The 17,355-nt window shown below is 36.1% G+C and overlaps 1 protein-coding gene across 2 annotated transcripts in view; it reads right to left on the reverse strand.

The window, feature by feature from the left end:
* Positions 1 to 791: 791 nt before the first annotated feature.
* Positions 792 to 17,355, reverse strand: part of LOC139141817 (uncharacterized) — a 171,024-nt gene continuing 154,460 nt past the window's right edge. Inside the window, exons 6-14 of one of the 2 annotated variants that reach the window (XM_070711490.1) lie at positions 12,206 to 12,352; positions 11,630 to 11,772; positions 11,079 to 11,225; positions 9,827 to 10,002; positions 9,043 to 9,109; positions 6,938 to 7,481; positions 5,601 to 5,759; positions 2,001 to 2,157; positions 792 to 923 (exon numbers count right to left, since the gene is read on the reverse strand). In XM_070711490.1, coding sequence (XP_070567591.1) covers positions 824 to 923; positions 2,001 to 2,157; positions 5,601 to 5,759; positions 6,938 to 7,481; positions 9,043 to 9,109; positions 9,827 to 10,002; positions 11,079 to 11,225; positions 11,630 to 11,772; positions 12,206 to 12,352 — 1,640 coding nt within the window. In that variant the 3' untranslated portion in view covers positions 792 to 823. The remainder of the gene's footprint in view (positions 924 to 2,000; positions 2,158 to 5,600; positions 5,760 to 6,937; positions 7,482 to 9,042; positions 9,110 to 9,826; positions 10,003 to 11,078; positions 11,226 to 11,629; positions 11,773 to 12,205; positions 12,353 to 17,355) is intronic. The other variant, XM_070711491.1, reaches the window with a different exon arrangement.

The raw sequence follows: 17,355 nt of genomic DNA on the forward strand, positions 1-17,355 counted from the left end.
TCCTTGTGTTGTTTTGTTGAGTTTATAATATGCAATCTGACTGATCATGAAGTATGATAAACTTTGGATTTGGGTTTCATTCATTATAACCCGTCACACTATCAAGTACAATCCTTTCATTGATATATCAAAAATCAAAAATCACAAGCCTAGTGCTCATGCATCTTCAGGAATAGTAGGTAAATATTTATGCCTCAACCATGGTTACTCCACCCCACTAACCGTGCCTCAACGGAGTTTCTTTCTCTCTGTTCAATTGGCCTTGTTTCCATTGACCTTTGACATGTTTGATGGAATGTTTGATTTCACAATTCATGGTAGACTGACCCCAAGTTGCCTGGCTTTTCTCGGCAGCTGAGTTACTAGCCAAGGCATTCACCTCACGATCTGTGCAACAGCCTACCATCAGTGTGTCAGCCTGCTGATGTTTAGTCCTTCAATTTATTATACATTTTGATACTTATGTGCCCACAGACTTGGAGCGAGTCTTAATTCATGGGTTTTTCACTAACAAATAAGCCAGCTTTTGGAATTCAAACAATTTCCTATGAAAGTTGATCTTTCAAATTGAGATATTTTGATAAAAGCAAGTCTGACAGACAAAAAGTACCCTGTCTTGATTTGCCTGCCAGTTTGTTCTCACTGGTACATGTAGTAACACTGGGAACATCATTAACATTTCATTGTACATGCTTGCTATCTTTCTGATAGATTACATTTCAATTAGGAACTAATGTTACTTAAGCACACAATAATGCTTCTTGTTCTGTTCTTGACTTTATTCTCTACTTGTGAATGTCAAGTTTTATCTCCAAGCAGTGTCTCAATGCTTCAGTTTGAGTTTCTGCCATTGTTCTATAATGACTTGATCAAGTCTTAGACTTTGATATTCCAGGTCTGATAGTGTCTTCTCCTTGGAAGATCTGGAAATCAAACACAATACATGCAACATGAGTAGCAGAAAGATAAAAGACTTGGTACAAAGTGAACTTTTGATTACAATCAAACAAATCTTCTGGTCAGGTTTATTTTCACCCTGAGGATACACATATACATTGAAATTGTATTTAATATATTGAAAAGAGAGCATATGATGTAATATGAATGCTTTTAAGTTTGATGCAATAATACCATAATGAGGTAGTTGAATGAATATCTAGTAATAGCAATTATCTTTCTCTCTGAGATCAAGTGAAACTTTCAAGACATAAAGTGATGGTGAAAACAAAGCTTTTGTAGTTGTACATCAGGAGGTGAACATCACAACTTCAAAATTACCTGTGCTATCTATCCAAGTGTTAAAGTGCCACCAGTCTCTGCTTCATAGTTTAAATGAATTATTTTTCATTATCTGACAAATACATTTATGAGAGACATATGTAGTAAATATCTTTAGTACATGCCTCTTACTAGTATATTGAAAATTACATGCTCTGTAGGATTAAATGGTAACTTGTTGTTGACATAGTGGGCAACATAGTCATCATTTGACTGAAAGTGAATTTTTAGAATGGCAACTCCTGGATTTGAAAATGATAAAATTACATGTTTCACATTGGAAATCTGGTTCTCTGAAAGTTATGCATGAAAATCAGTAAACCACACAACAGTGCAATGCACCATTTGATGATACAAATCTTTCTATTTTTTAACGAATTTTCATCAAACATTGAAATAAAGCATGTAATTGTCATTTACAAATAAAGCCAAATATTTTGACTGAAAACTACCTAAGAGAGACTCCAAGGTATGTTAGACCAAACAAGGGACTATATGTACCCTTCAGGTAGGAGTCCATTTACCCAACATCAGGAGGGCAAATGGTCACCTACCCCAGGGCACATTCATATAGTCCCATGGTTGATATAACATGGTATGATTTTTACCAATCTTAGGATTTTCTGAACATTCTCTCTGCCACCTTATAAACAACTTCCACCTTTTGGAAAATGCTTTAAACAACAGGACAAACATACTATTATTTTTATTAAATCTTTTACCTCAGCATTGTCTGTTTGGTCTTGAGAAGATGACTCATTTGTATAACATCCATCTTTGTGTCAATTCTTCTAAATTGTGACCAATTCATCACTGCATCTTGAAGTCTGCCAAGTCGCAACAACAACAGTGTGTGGTTGTATATTGCCTCCTGGTTGTCTGCACTATGGAACAACAAACAATTACAATAACTTTATAAATAGATCAAACAATAGAAATAACTTTCAAAATAGATCAAAGTCAGGTGTTGAATTGGTGTTTGTATCATTGAACTATAAAACAAAATGATACAACATTCATATTTTTATCATGTATTAAAGACACATGACATATTCAAACTGTGAGCAGCTCTTCACTTGTATGACTGAACAGACTTCCAAAGTTTGGGATATGATGTAAGTTAACAATGTGTATCTTAAACAACAGTATCAGATTTTCTTTTAATATTGCAGTATTTTATTACAGGATAGAGTATTAATGTTGCAAAATGAAACAAACTGTATCCAAAATTATGTCAAACGAGGGCGATATTGCAATGCATTGATCTTGGACTGGCGAACATTCAGAATTCAGTATTCTCTTACTCAGTAGGAATAAATACAAAGCAGAAAGTTTGTGAATTCAAATTTCGTTTTCTAATGCATAAAACCATTTTTCAACAAAGTAGAGTGACGTAAGGAAGGTCAAGTCACTGCAATACAATTTAGAGGGTTTATTTAACTCTCATCCTACAAATCAAATGGTGTGGTGATGCTGTGTATTTTATTTTCATCTTTAAGTATTCGCACTTCCAGTGCATGTGCATGTTGTGGAAATTCTGACATACATATGATGACAACAATAAGGCCAAAGTAAGTAAATTCTTTGTTTTGCGTCCACTCAAAATCCTAAAAGTACGCGGGTAAGCAGCTAAAAACACACACAGAAAATTTAACACAAAATCTGTTTGCCTTTATTGGACAATTTTTCTCAAACCACATGAATACTCCTGTCACAGTGTGACACACTGTATGATCACTGTATGCATTTTCATAACAAATGGATCAAAATAAACAGTCATTCTTTGACGTTTGCTTTTCTCTTATTAGTTTTAGATTTCTTTCTTGTGCATTCAAAGTGTCCACATGTCAATACCATTGCACAGCAACTTGACAGCCTTGACAGTTTGAGGAATGGGTACACTATAACAGTATACAGTAGCGGTCTCTTGTCCTCAAGTTCTTGTACGGCGTATCTTTCAAGTTTCTTGTAATGTCTATGCTCTGATGGAATGTCATAGTTTTGCTGAAAGGTGTCTGTTTTGAAAGAAAACACCAAACAGAAATGGTAACTTGTAGCCTCTGCATTCAATTTTAGAAAGATGGGGCATCAGAGAGAAGAAGAAATTGGTGATATAATGACAAAAGTATTCCCTGTAGCTTCCTCGGGACCATCCGTAAAACCAGCACCTTTCCATCAAATAAAAGAAAGCATTTCGCAATTGTCAGTCTCCACACACAGACTCATCAGACCCAAATTTAGGTGAAAGCTTCACATCTATATTCCTTGCACTTTCAAAGTACCACACCCCAGATTGATTGAAAAGATGAAGTATCATGGCATAAATGGAAATATTCTACGGTGGGTCAAAGCATGATTGACAAATACAAAACAGCGAGTAGTCATAAATGGAGCATCATCTGAATGGAGAATACGTCACAAGTGGTGTCCCAAAGGGTTCAGTTCTTTGACCACTACTCTTTCTAATCTACATCAATCATACTGGCGGTGAAATTAGTTCTGAACTCAAAAATTTACTGACAATACCAAGACATATCACCCCTTGCTAAATTGTAGTGATCCTGAAATTCTACAAGCTGATTTGGACAAGCTACAAAAAATGAGTGAACACTGGCGGACGCATATTGGCTACAACAACCCCTTCAATAAATACTCAATGAACAATATTTCACTGGGACGTGCAACTGAAAAAATGATCTACTTCATTCTACCTTAAAACCTTCAAGCAAATGTGATAAGTTTGCAAAAAAGCAAACAGAATGTTGATCTTATCAAACGATCATTGTCGATCAAATAAAAAAAAATGTCATTCTTCGTCTTTACAAGCAGCTTGTGAGACCACAGCTCGAGCATGCAGTACAAGCTTGGTCACCATGGCTACAAAAGGACATAAAAATCTTAGCACGGCAAATAATACCTAAACTCCAACACTACAATTGTCAAAATAGACTTAAACAGCTTGGTTTAATAATACTTTAACAAAGAAGAATTCGCGGCGACATGATTCAACGCTAGAATTAGTTATCAAAGGCCATGACCTGTAACCTTTCACTTGAGTTAGCAGCCGACTCGAGAACTTGAGGACACTGTCCCAAACTTCATAAACTAACCGTTCGAGTTAACACGAGAAAGTACTTTTTCAGCAAGAGTTGTGGACACCTGGAATAAATTACCAGCCGATGTCATTAATGCAGAAAGTGTGACCTCCTTCAAGAGCAGCTACGACCGCCAACTACAAGTTTGAACTTTCACAGAGGGATTCTAATATATATTATATAAATATACTTTCCCATACCCAAACTGAACAAAAAAGTACGTAAAGGCCTTTCGTTTACAGGACTGATCACTGGTTTATTTTTTGTTTCAAGTTAAAATGGACGAATTAACCAAATTTTTGGCAAACCTAAAGGCCAATTTACTAGGATAGGCCTCAACACTTCCGATTTTCCGTCTGCCATACTCTGAGTCGTGGTACCCAAGTCCAATCGGCCGACTGAATCTCTCTCTGTTCAAGTCCCGATTGCTCGCAATGACCATGCCTTCAAGTTGCCGTGCGAAGGTTTCCTGTTTTTTAACTTCGATTATTTCCCTGCTTTCATCCATTTTTCATCGTGACGACAAAGCCACAACAGGCAAAGCCACAACAGACAGCGAGAACGTGAGGCCCCGGCGTGAGGCTGAGAGTTTCGACAGGTGTAAATGTGTAGAGAGTACTGTTTTACGTCACCGCATGGTCCATTAGTGAAATCTGACTGCCGTAAAGGAGTGTTTCGTCGCAAAGTTAAAAGCCACGACTTGTTTTTGCGACAAAATAGCGCCACCAATGGCGAAATTTTGAAAGGAAAGTTTGTGTTTTTTTTTTCCGAAAAATCTCCAAAAACCTAGGCGCGCGCGGACGCAAAACAAAGAATTTACTTACTTTGGCCTAAGTTCACTTTTCAGAACAGTTACTGTACTCTAGTGTGTGCAGACTTTGACATTTGCTGCCATTCTTAGTGTAAATTTATTTTTTTCAAGTGAACGTGGCAAGAAAGACTAACACAGCCAGTCAACATTGATGCATGAGAGGACGAGAAACAGACTGGCCCCCGGGTCTCTAGGCTTTTCTTGGTAGCAGTTTCTGGCTATATACCGTCACATTCACCCAATGATCTACAAAACAGTCTGCTAGAGTATTGCTTTAATTTCATAATCACCTCACCACTAAAGTGACAGTCTGCTGAAGTTTATTTCTTCAATTAACTCTGTTTAATACTTATAAGCCTGCAGATTTTAGGCAATGTGGGGTTGAGAAACAAAATGTTTTCTAAGTGTGACCTTACCTTGATTACACTGGACACTCAAAAGCAATGATGTCACAGCTTCTTGAAGTTTTCCCTGACCAATGTGAATCATTGCTTTGTTGTTGTAGGCCATAGATTTGATATTCAGTAAATGTTTGTCATATGGATTGGTATCAGAGTCAGTGATGACATCACCATCTGGAAAATAAAGCCATAAAAACAAACAGCTTACAGATTACTGTGTAAAATTAGATATCACATCTACTGATCTATGATTTTTAATATCTAGCACATGTAATACTGATAATTTGACATGGCTATGATGATTAGACTTAAATTTTGATATTATTAAATTCGTATATGAAAATCAATATTGCTTCTTCAAATCTTGTTCAACTCTAGAAATTGTAGTAAAATTGATGTTTAGAACAAAATAGGTGGAAGTTGTTGTGTATTGCAGACCCTCTGCATCATATGACTGTGCATGTAGGGTGATAGAGAGGTGTTCATATGGCCATCAAGTTTTGCACTAGAAATGTTGTATGGACATTACATGTTTGTTATCATACTTGGTTGAGAATAATATTTGATGCATCTTATGAGTTTATTCACAAGATATGTTCATCACCATCAAAGATAATCCAAATGTTATTGATGATTTATTTTGAGTGTGGAAATAGATGCAATAATTTTTCAAGTAAACAGCTGATGTATTTGTATACTGCTAACTAAAATATTATTTCAACATTTTGGAAAATAGGAGTTTTTATTTAAGATGACATTTTTGGTTCTCACAAGCATCTAGCAGCTTAGTACATAGCTGGTTTTGCATTGCTATGGATTGCCTAATATACTAAAAATACACCATTTGATGTGGTGCACTGTTGGTTGGAAAAGACTCATTTGGATTGTATTATAATGAGGGTACATAAACCAATGTATTTAGGCAGTAATATTTTTATTACATGTCTCTTCAGAGTTAACTCTATATGACATTTTGTTACATGCAGGACATTTTCAAACAATTTTACCATCAACCCGCATCAAACAGATTTTAACGAAAGTCAAATTAGCACTGCGTCCATGGGTATTTTTCACCTAGCGTTAGGCGTCTACTTTGACATCAAAAACATCGAAGGGCTTCATGGGACCGGGTAACTATGGAATCCGGTCAGTGAATCGTTCACACAGCCCACAAACTCCCAGATGTTCCTATTCAAATTAATACTCTGATTTGCACTCACATTAAGGCATGTAATAAAAGTTACATTGAAAAGTGACCTATTGGTGCACTTTCACAGCTGTGGACTATCAACAAGGCACAATTTAATCATAATTGCAATATTTAACCCCCCAGAAAACATTATATTCCATACCTGTATTTAATCTTCTTCGTTTATGATCCTTGCTATCAACTTTCTGTGTCACTTCATCAACACATCCTGGTATGACATCAGACAGTAAATGACATACATCATCTAGGCATCCTACTGCATCATCAAATTCCTCCATCTTCATCAGAGCTTCAGCTTGCATCATTAAAATTGACACAATGTTTGCTAACCTGATATCATTGCGCCCTCGCTCTGTATTCTCCGACATATCCTCCTCACTCCTGAAGCGTTTCCTTGACAACTGACTGGGAATTTGACCTGCATCACTTTCTTGAGTCAATCCATCATTGTCTTGAAATGTATTCTCACTGGAGTTCAACTGTGAATGGATCTCAGAATCTGACAAATCTCCTGAGTGTATCAAATTCAGTTTGTTGTTTTCTCGGTATGTCAGTTTTGGAATAATTTGTTCACACACAATCTCGACATCATCAAAGTTCTGGCTTAACAGCAATGCAGATGTCATTTCACTGTAAATTGTAGCAATGTCTGGCAGACATATTTCACTGGTAAACTCAGGGTAAATCTGTGAAAATAAAATACAATATATTAAGAGAGCTCAATCTTAGGTGTGGTTCAGTGAAATTGAAATTTGATAATAAATTTATCAAAGAGTAATTAGATGCTAAAATGCTTGGCACCTTATCCAAATATTCTGGATAAAATATTTGTCCTGAAAGGAATCACAGGACATTTCATGTTGGACATTTCATGTTGCAATATTTTAGCTGCCTGCTCCCTAAATCACAAATGTGAGAAAAAAGTAGCGTTTGGCAAGATTTCAGCTGGAATCAGTCAAACATGAGAGGCAATATATAATAAATCACAATGTCATTGATTCTGAGCTTGATGCATGGCATCTGGTAATGCATGACATCTCATGACAAACTTTAATATCGTATTATACTCATGGCCTATCTCAGTGATTATCTGTAACCAAATGTATCAGAAGTGTAACCGTTTGAAACGCCATTTTGTATGAGACACATAATGTGTAAATTTTCAACTAATAATTATAATACACAAAATCCAAGTGTTGGGTACACCTAGCTGTTTCAAGACAATTTCACTATTGTCTTAGATCATACTGAAGGTAGCTGGACTTGCATGTATGCAAAGCATAGAGAGACAAGTCATCAAAGATGACAGACTGTCACTGCCTGTTCTACGGTTCTTGATGGGATATACAGGTGGCAAAAGGGAGCAACTGTAAAGTAGACTATGATTGGTTGTTTGCAACTGTAAACTAGACTATGATTGGTTGTTTGCAACTGTAAAGTAGACTATGATTGGTTGTTTATTTAGACCAGAAAGTCTGGACAGTTAATCATTTCATAAGCCTATGGACTTGGGGTAAATCTAGCCTTTGATATATTGTGAGTCTCTTCATTGAATGTGACCCATGCAGTTTGAGGGAGTGTTAGTGGAATAGACAGCACAACTAGACTACAATGCATAAACATGTACATAGTAAATAAAATATCAGAGACAAAACAAGGGACAAGAGATAATAAGTAAAAAAATACAATGACCTTTAACATCAAACATTGTGTAGATAATTTAAATCACTGTTATGCTGTCTATCAAGTTGATAGATCTCAGTTAAAATTATCACCTTTGTGTTCACTAAATTCCTCCATGATGTATGTAGATATACTATTTCTGTATCATGGTAGTACAACCATTGCCAACAACTACAAATGTTACAGTACTCATGGTAGTACAACTATTGCCAACAACTACAAATGATACAGTACTCAGAGTCTAGAGTTGTTACTACAAGGAGAGAAGAAGATAGGGAGTCCCTTACTCATATGTGGCAATTTCAGAAAATTTTAACCATCTTTGATGCCAAAGTAAGGGTGCAAGACCCAGACCTCACATTGTCAACAACTCTTTAATTGAAGATTGCAGCATATGTCAAGCCTTAGCATCCACACAGTTAACTGCTCTTGTGATAATTTGAGTTGTTATCAATTTAGGTGCCGTACTGGTGTTAGGTGTCATGCAATTTTAGTTCCAGACAAACAGATACAGCCTAATCTGTAAGTTCCCCACAGGGTCAAAGGTCAATATCATTTGCATACCTGTATGAAAGTATTCTCCATGATGAGAGCCATCAAATCCAGATATCGTTGAGATGCAATTTCATACCTAAAAGGAAAAGAAAATAATGAATAATCAAATTCAATAGATACATGGTTAGTTTCTCTCAGCTTGCAAATGTCAACTTTTTAGGTTGTGTGAAATGGGCTAATTAAAATTAGACTCATATATCAATATTGAAAGATAAGCAATCATGCCGTCCATTATCTCTACTATTCACAGATAAGACTGACTGAAAGATTTAAAAATAGAAAAATTACATTGGACTGATTGTTATCATCATTATTGGTTTATTGATACAAATATATACTAGCATATGCATCAACCATCATGGTATAATTCTCAGTAATTTAATGTAACAGTATTAAAATGGGGTACATGAATTCTGTCAGGTCATGGTCTAAAATGTGGTCTATCGCTGTTCATTTTTAGATTATTTTATCTCAATTACATTGGTCTTACATTTCTGTCAGAACATGAATTCCTTTAATGCTGCTTGCTGGTGACTTCCTATGCGTCTTTTGCTCATATCAGTTTTTTATGTTGATGATGACATTCATAATAAAATAACATATATTTCCTGTCTCAGTCATTCTCCATTCATATTGCAGTGTGACAATCTTATACAGAAACAATCTAAAGCACAGCATACTGTTTTGAATAAATTACAATATTTCATTCAAAATTAAAAACAAAGTTATGTCAACATTTTTATTCTAAGGATGGGTGTGTTGCAGTTTGCAAGTTGATCACAAAATTCCTTACCATTTTAAATCTAGACATCTTCTAGCCATGACATATAGCTGGGTTGGCCTCTTCAACTGAGCAGCTGATCTGCAAACTTTTACTGTCCTATGATATCCACACATCAAATTGTCCTGCAGTTTTACCACCAGTTTTTGATTCCTGTCATCATTTTGGGTCTTGTTGGTTTCAAGAGTCTGACCAACCCAAAAAATCACAAAAATATCACATTCGGATTAATTCAATCTTTGTTGAGTCTTAAAACAACCACTAGGCAAAATGCTTGTACATTCTATTAGTTATTTAAATATACATGCAACACCACATAAGTAGTATACATAACGTATATCTTTTACACGGAACATATTTATACCTTTAATGTACATCGACATGTACACAGAACAAGAGTATACATAATGCAGATCTTTACAGATGAAGTGTACACTGAATTTGAGCATTTTATTTGTATAGCACAACATATTTGACAATTGTGTATAATTGTTGTACATTGCATTTCACTTAGTGAACTCATAACAGACTGGGACTCTCTTTGATTGTTAAAGCACTACTGGAAAGAAAAGTTGTGTAAGGGAAAGATTTTGTTTTCAAATCTGAACTATTAAAAAAATCCTTCAATGCATGTTACATTCCAACACAAAAACCAGTCACCCTGTTTATTTACAATTGTGAATTTACAGGTGATGAAATTTTGAACCATTAAAAGTGACATGCATATAAGCCGTCATTTCAGATGACTTGCAGTGGTTGTTTCAGAAATAACCCTTTGCGAGCGCTGTAATTTTTCCCACTAAAATTTCAGTGTAACATTTTACCAATTGTTATGAATTTTTCTGTAATTTGTTTGATAATTTTGGACCAAACGGTCATAACCTTTCAATGAGTACAATTGTGGACCAAAATTTTGTAAAAAATCTTATAAAAACTCTAGATTTGAAAAAAAGTTGCTGGCTTTGTTATATTCTATAAAGGCAACAAAAGTTGATGTTGGCACTCAAAGGTTAACAAATATAATAAATAACAGAAGACATGGAAGTATGTAAAATTGACAATTCATGGTTCTTAGATTTTGTATGGGGCAGATGAATACACGTAAAACAAGACACACAGCATACATGGAGACACACAGAAAGACAGACACAAAAAGAGACAGATGACAACTGATTCTGGCAGCTGCCTGTATGCTCTATAATACAAGAAGCGGAATGTATGAGAACTGAAAATGAAAAATAGTTGTGTAAGACAGTATACTTACTATAAGCAGTAGGTTCCATGTTTCTAACTCACCATCATACCATTTGAGAACTCTGTACTGTATGGCTATGTTGTACATGGCTGATAAGTTATTAAAGTTGTCTTGTAAAGCCTTGGAAAATTGATGGATTGCTGTCTGATTTTTGTCCTGTCAAAAATAATTAGAAAATGAACACTTGCATTATTTTAAATCAGAACACTTTATACAATATAATGTTACTTTTTATGTTGTCCATCCTTTCATCTCCATTTCCATGAATCAAAATCCAACTTTGCCATGGAAGATAAATAAGTTATACATGTACTAAAGTTTAGTAGTGAAATGTATAAATCAATAATATATAAATACTTCAAGAAAAAAGTATCACTAATAATACACACTCTTCTTAAAAATGTATCTTACAAATTTGATGAATAGAAACGATTGTCCACTATCAGCACAGTGTTAAAGCAAACATATTCAAGCACAGAATTGCTTGTTCAATGTCTGAAAGCAATGGTGAAACTGTCAATGTCTCCTGTTTGGCTGATTCAAGGTTTTTGTGTTTTTACCTGATGAGCAAGGCAGCATCCCAGTAGAGTCCTAACTATGGATGAATACTGGACAGACACATCAACTGAAGACAGTAATTCAACAATTGTTTGCAAAATGGCTGCTGCTTCATTGTATTGTCCTTCCTGATACTGTAGATATGCTGAAAGAGAAAATATGACTTTTTTATGGCAAAGTGTACAATGATATTTCTGGAATCTTACATTTTTATCTTTGACACTTATAATCCTCAAAGCATTGTTTCAACCTACAGTATCTTCTCACCGAACACAAAACCAACGAAGTACATCCCCACCACTGAAAGACATGTTTCAATAAAAGTAAGCCTTGTTGTGGCCATTGCAACCTCTCCAAATGATAATTCTAAAGATGATGAAGTTTATTTTATTCACATGACTGACACCATTCAACCATTCATCTATGATGATATGACTACTTAAACTTTGTTTTGATATTATTATTCTGTTTGGTCCACTGCTTGTTTATTTGAACATAATGTATTTATTTTTGATAAATATTAAACAAAGCAGTGTCCATCATCTATTTTTATTATGATAAATCATGTTACTACTTACCATACATGTATTGTGCAGCAAACCATGGAGACATATTTTTTTCATTTCTTGAGAAACTTGCACTCAGTCTGAGACATTTTGATGTATCCTCTTGAATGTAATAAATCCACAGTTTGATGAGCTTCAGCAGACCCAAGTGATATGTATCTGTATGAGAAGAAAACGGTATTTATATTTGATATGCACTGGATAATTTTCCAACAATTATAGATGTAACCATCATTGCTACAGCAAATTCTGTACCTTGTAGGGGTTTCTTTTCTCTTGACATTCACTTTTTTATTTCTTTGTACTATTTTTGTACTATTTTTGGTCTGACTGACATTTTATAAAACTAAAAGTATGTAAAAACATGAAACACATTGAAAGGTACAATACTACAAAAGTTATCACAACTTGGCATTCAAAAAACTTGGATGGTGGTCCTTAAAATCATAAACATCTAATTTTGTAATCGTGTGCATAAGGACAAAGAAACAAAGTACCTAAATAGGGAATTCCAGAGAAAAATTTTGCCAAGTGCAATTATGATTACAACATGAAACCGTGAAAATGAAAGCATCCCTAGGGACAAATAAGTTCGCCTAAAATGTGGAAGCATTTTGGGCCGAACCATTTTGATTGATAATACTGACTGATGGACGACTAACACTGGCAGAAATTATCCATATAGAGAGCCCTATTTCATTTTCAGATTAAACTGACAAACATCCTGACAATATAAAACAAATATCTGCTTAAAACTAACATTTGAAAAAGCATCACAAGTGCCAGAAAATAGTTTGCTCCTTATCAAGGTTTATTTCCAAACCCCCTGCATATTAGCTGGTTCATCCCTTACCAAAAAAAAGTACATAACAGTTTGATTGGTTGGCTGTCAGGTCATGGCCACACCCACTTCAGAACAGCAGACATGACCTTAGATAACCCATTTCAAGAAACAATTGGCTTATCACTGTATGTAAAACAAGTCATCGTTGATGACACAGTCCCCACTTGTTAATGGGTACTTTGATTACATGTCCTCAGAGAGGATAGAGTCCTCTTCATTAATTAGGTCTGTGATAAAATACTTTGATACAGATGGCACTCAATGGCCAAGAATGAGTTCCATGGTGATGAAAACATAAAACCAAAGTAGGCCACCATCCTAAAGTTCATAAAATGAGTCTACTAGGAATTAATCAACAGGATGTTGCAAAACATTTTTGCATACAATCCTAACACTTAACAGATTATCACTTATACAGGGATTACCCTGGCTCAAGAACGGCATGAGATAAAATCGCACATGAAAAAAAACAGTGGGAGAATTTCAAAGTCTGTGGGAACCGGACCTAACTTTCCCTGATTTTCTGCTTTTTGGTTAATTTGCATAACAATACACTCAGTGAGACAGTTTTTGGACGACCTCAGTTTTCAGACATTTAATGACATGCTGTTCGTTATATTCACTTCGCTCTGTTCTGATAGCGTTTTACAAGTCATGCTACAGCATATTAAGTCAGGTGACGATGCCGTCCCGTTTTGGATTTTTTTTGGTAAAAGCTATAATTTCGGGCGCTAGTACAAACTTGGTGAAGTTAGCCACACCGTACAATACGAGGTGTAGAACGCAACACACAGGGACAGCCTGTGTCCGATATCTAGAAGCGCTATACACGTTGAAATATAGTTGCGTCGTCCATGGATTAAACTTAACTAATTATCACGAAATATTTCCATATAGTTTTCTAAACACATCGAAATTGAAAATGTGTGGTTCGAAGTTTCAAAATATCAATATTTAACCCCTTGTCACATTCAAAATACGACGTCCGATTACTGCGATAGCAGTCCGATTACACGCACTCAACATGGGTGCAAAAATTTGGCAACTTTGACCCCCTAAATGCCACTTCTGTCGGTGTTAACAGTTTGAGGATAAACACAAAGTTTCGAAGGGCATGGTAATAAGATTTCGCTGTGCTCGTCATTTATGAAACGGCTTTGGGCGAAATTCACTACCTTGTCCGAAAACTGTCAACTGAGTGTAGTTGAAATCGGAGGCGATCGAATCCATACTTTCTAGTGCGGGAGTAACGGAAGTATGTAGTCCAGAATAGTGCATTTTCGTTTTTTCTTCGCACTACCACTCGTACTGGACACGAATACTCCTTCGAAAGCGCCATTTTGAGCGACGACAACACACTGTACATCGGCAATGAACACTTGCTGTATCGACTCAAATGATTTGTCAATGAACGCAAAACTTCCTGTTGGCAACCAATCACAAACGCTGTTGAAACGGGTAACTCTGCAACAGCTTTTTTCTGGCGTAAATATAGCACTCTCTACGGCGACACAATGAGTGGTTCTGTACTGAAAACCTGCCAAATGTTACCGATGAGATCGCGTAAAGGTATCACGTATGCGCCATTTGAATTATCGGCGCGACTTTTTTGCCCAATTGATTTTTCTGAATGCGATTTTTCTGATTTTTGAGCGTATATCGCGTTATCGCGCCCAAAAGTGATCCCTGCTTGTACCATATTTCATAAAGTTTGATGCAGTATTTACAACACTATGAGATCAACATCTGTATCAAGTTTCATCACATTTGATGTTGTATTGATTTGTGGCTATATCACCCTAATTAGGAAAGTTCATTACTTATGCAATTACAAATTAATTAAAATGACACTGATAAATGTCTTTTTCAATGTTAAAGCAATGTGAGCTTAACATCTGTACAAAGTTTCATGAATTTGATGCAGTATTTCTTGACATATCAGCCTATTTACGAAACTTCAACAATTGACATGTTACTGCTACATGACGTGAAACAAATTGAGGAGCATATGTATGAAATAGGTCAATGTCCTTGTACCAACTTTGAATGATACTGGTGGCAATATGTCTGAGTTATGGCTCTGTACATAAGAAAATTGTAACAAATTCACCGCCATGCAGCGATATTTGATCTTACTGTTTAAAAAATCAACAAGTGTATGTACGACATAAGTCAATGTACATGTACCAACTTTGAATCAGATCAGTTGAGACTTGCCAGAGTTATGGCTCTCGACATGAAACAACCATAACGAAATTGCTACCATATGGCCATATTGGACCATCTCGTGAAACTAATCGACGCACATATGTATAACATAAGTCAATGTCCTTGTACCAACTTAGAATAAATTCACTTGATACATGTCTGAGTTACGGTTCCGGACATGAAAAATCGTTAAAAATGGCCACACGGCGGCCATATTGGATTGTATCACAAAACAAATCAATGTGCATATGTATGACATAGGTCGATGTCCCTGTACTAAGTTTAAATAAAATCGGTGAATAAAATCAGTTGAGACGTGCCCAAGTTTTGGCTAAGGACACGAAAAAATTGTAACAAATATGGCTGCCATGCAGCCATATTGGATCATATCATAAAACAAATTGACGTACATATGTATGACATAAGTCAATGTCCTTGTACCAATTTTGAATAAAATCGGTTGAGATATGCCTGACTTATGGCTCTGTACATGAAAAAATCGTTAGAAAATGGCTGCCTGGCGGCCATATTGGATTGTATCACAAAACAAATTGACGTGCATATCTATGACATTGTTCAATGTCCTTGTACCAACTTTGAATAAAATTGGTTGAAACATGTCTGAGTTATGGCTCTGTACATGAAAAAATCGTTAGAAAATGGCCGCCTGGCGGCCATATTGGATCGTATCACAAAACAAATTGACGTGCATATCTATGACATTGGTCAATGTCCTTGTACTAACTTTGAATAAAATCGGTTGAAACGTGTCTGAGTTATGGCTCTGAACATGAAAAAATCATTACAAAATGGCCGCCTGGCGGCCATATTGGATCGTATCACAAAACAAATTGACGTGCATATCTATGACATTGGTCAATGTCCTTGTACCAACTTTGAATAAAATCCGTTGAAACATGTCTGAGTTATGGCTCTGTACATGAAAAAATCGTTAGAAAATGGCCGCCTGGCGGCCATATTGGATCGTATCACAAAACAAATTGACGTGCATATCAATGACATTGGTCAATGTCCTTGTATTAACTTTGAATAAAATCGGTTGAAACGTGTCTGAGTTATGGCTCTGTACATGAAAAAATCGTAATAAAATGGCTGCCTGGCGGCCATATTGGATCGTATCACAAAACAAATTGACGTGCATCTGTATGACATATGAAGTAATTCTTGTACCAAGTTTGAATGAAATCGCTCCTTGTATCTCTGAGATATCTGCGTGAACGGACGGACGCACGCACACACACACGCACGCACGCACGGACGCACACACGCACGGACACGACCAAACCTATAAGTCCCCCCGGACGGTGTCCGTGGGGACTAACAAATGGCTATGGACCCAGCTAAGGAGACCTGTGGGACTCAACTGCCATTTTCCCATGTCAGTGTCACCATGACCTGAACTCGACATCCACGCAGACCTCATGAAATTGATTAACAGAAGAATCTGGTAAGTTGTCAGCTGACCTTCCTTTGACCCCCCTGACCTTTATTACATAGGTTCACGTAGGGTGACCCTTAAAACGAAGGGAGACAGGTATATCAATCATTCACATCGCATATATATAATTCACATGTGAATACATAAGCTAAAAAAGGTGCACACACAGAAATCAGTGTAATAGCTCAACAACACTGTGTGAACCAGTTTCTTGGAGAGTGGTGGATTTGTATCATTGACAAATAACTTTCACTCTCAACTTTAATTCAATTATCACCAATGTTCAGACAAACAGGCTTTGTTGACAAACTGAATATTGTGTTTTTCAGCATGGTGTAGAAACATACCAAGAAACTGTATTTGATACATTGCATAGAAATATTGAAAAAAAATATAAACAGTTGCATGTCCTGTCCTGTTACAAGCTAACTTGTTGTTTTTATGAAAATTTAATGGCATTTATTCATTTTTTGACTTTTTCAAGATTAAAGTCTCAAGTGTGACAAAACAATTCCAGAATATATTTAATTATTACTAACATAAGAACCATTGGGTGACATCAAAATGTTGGGAGCCAAAATATTTTCAGGTCCGCCCTATAGGTAGAGCAAAACTTGCAAGTCCCCCCCCCCCGGTGCCCCCCCCCCCCCC

Source organism: Ptychodera flava, chromosome 10 (genome assembly GCF_041260155.1).
Source record: "Ptychodera flava strain L36383 chromosome 10, AS_Pfla_20210202, whole genome shotgun sequence".
Lineage (NCBI taxonomy): Eukaryota > Metazoa > Hemichordata > Enteropneusta > Ptychoderidae > Ptychodera > Ptychodera flava.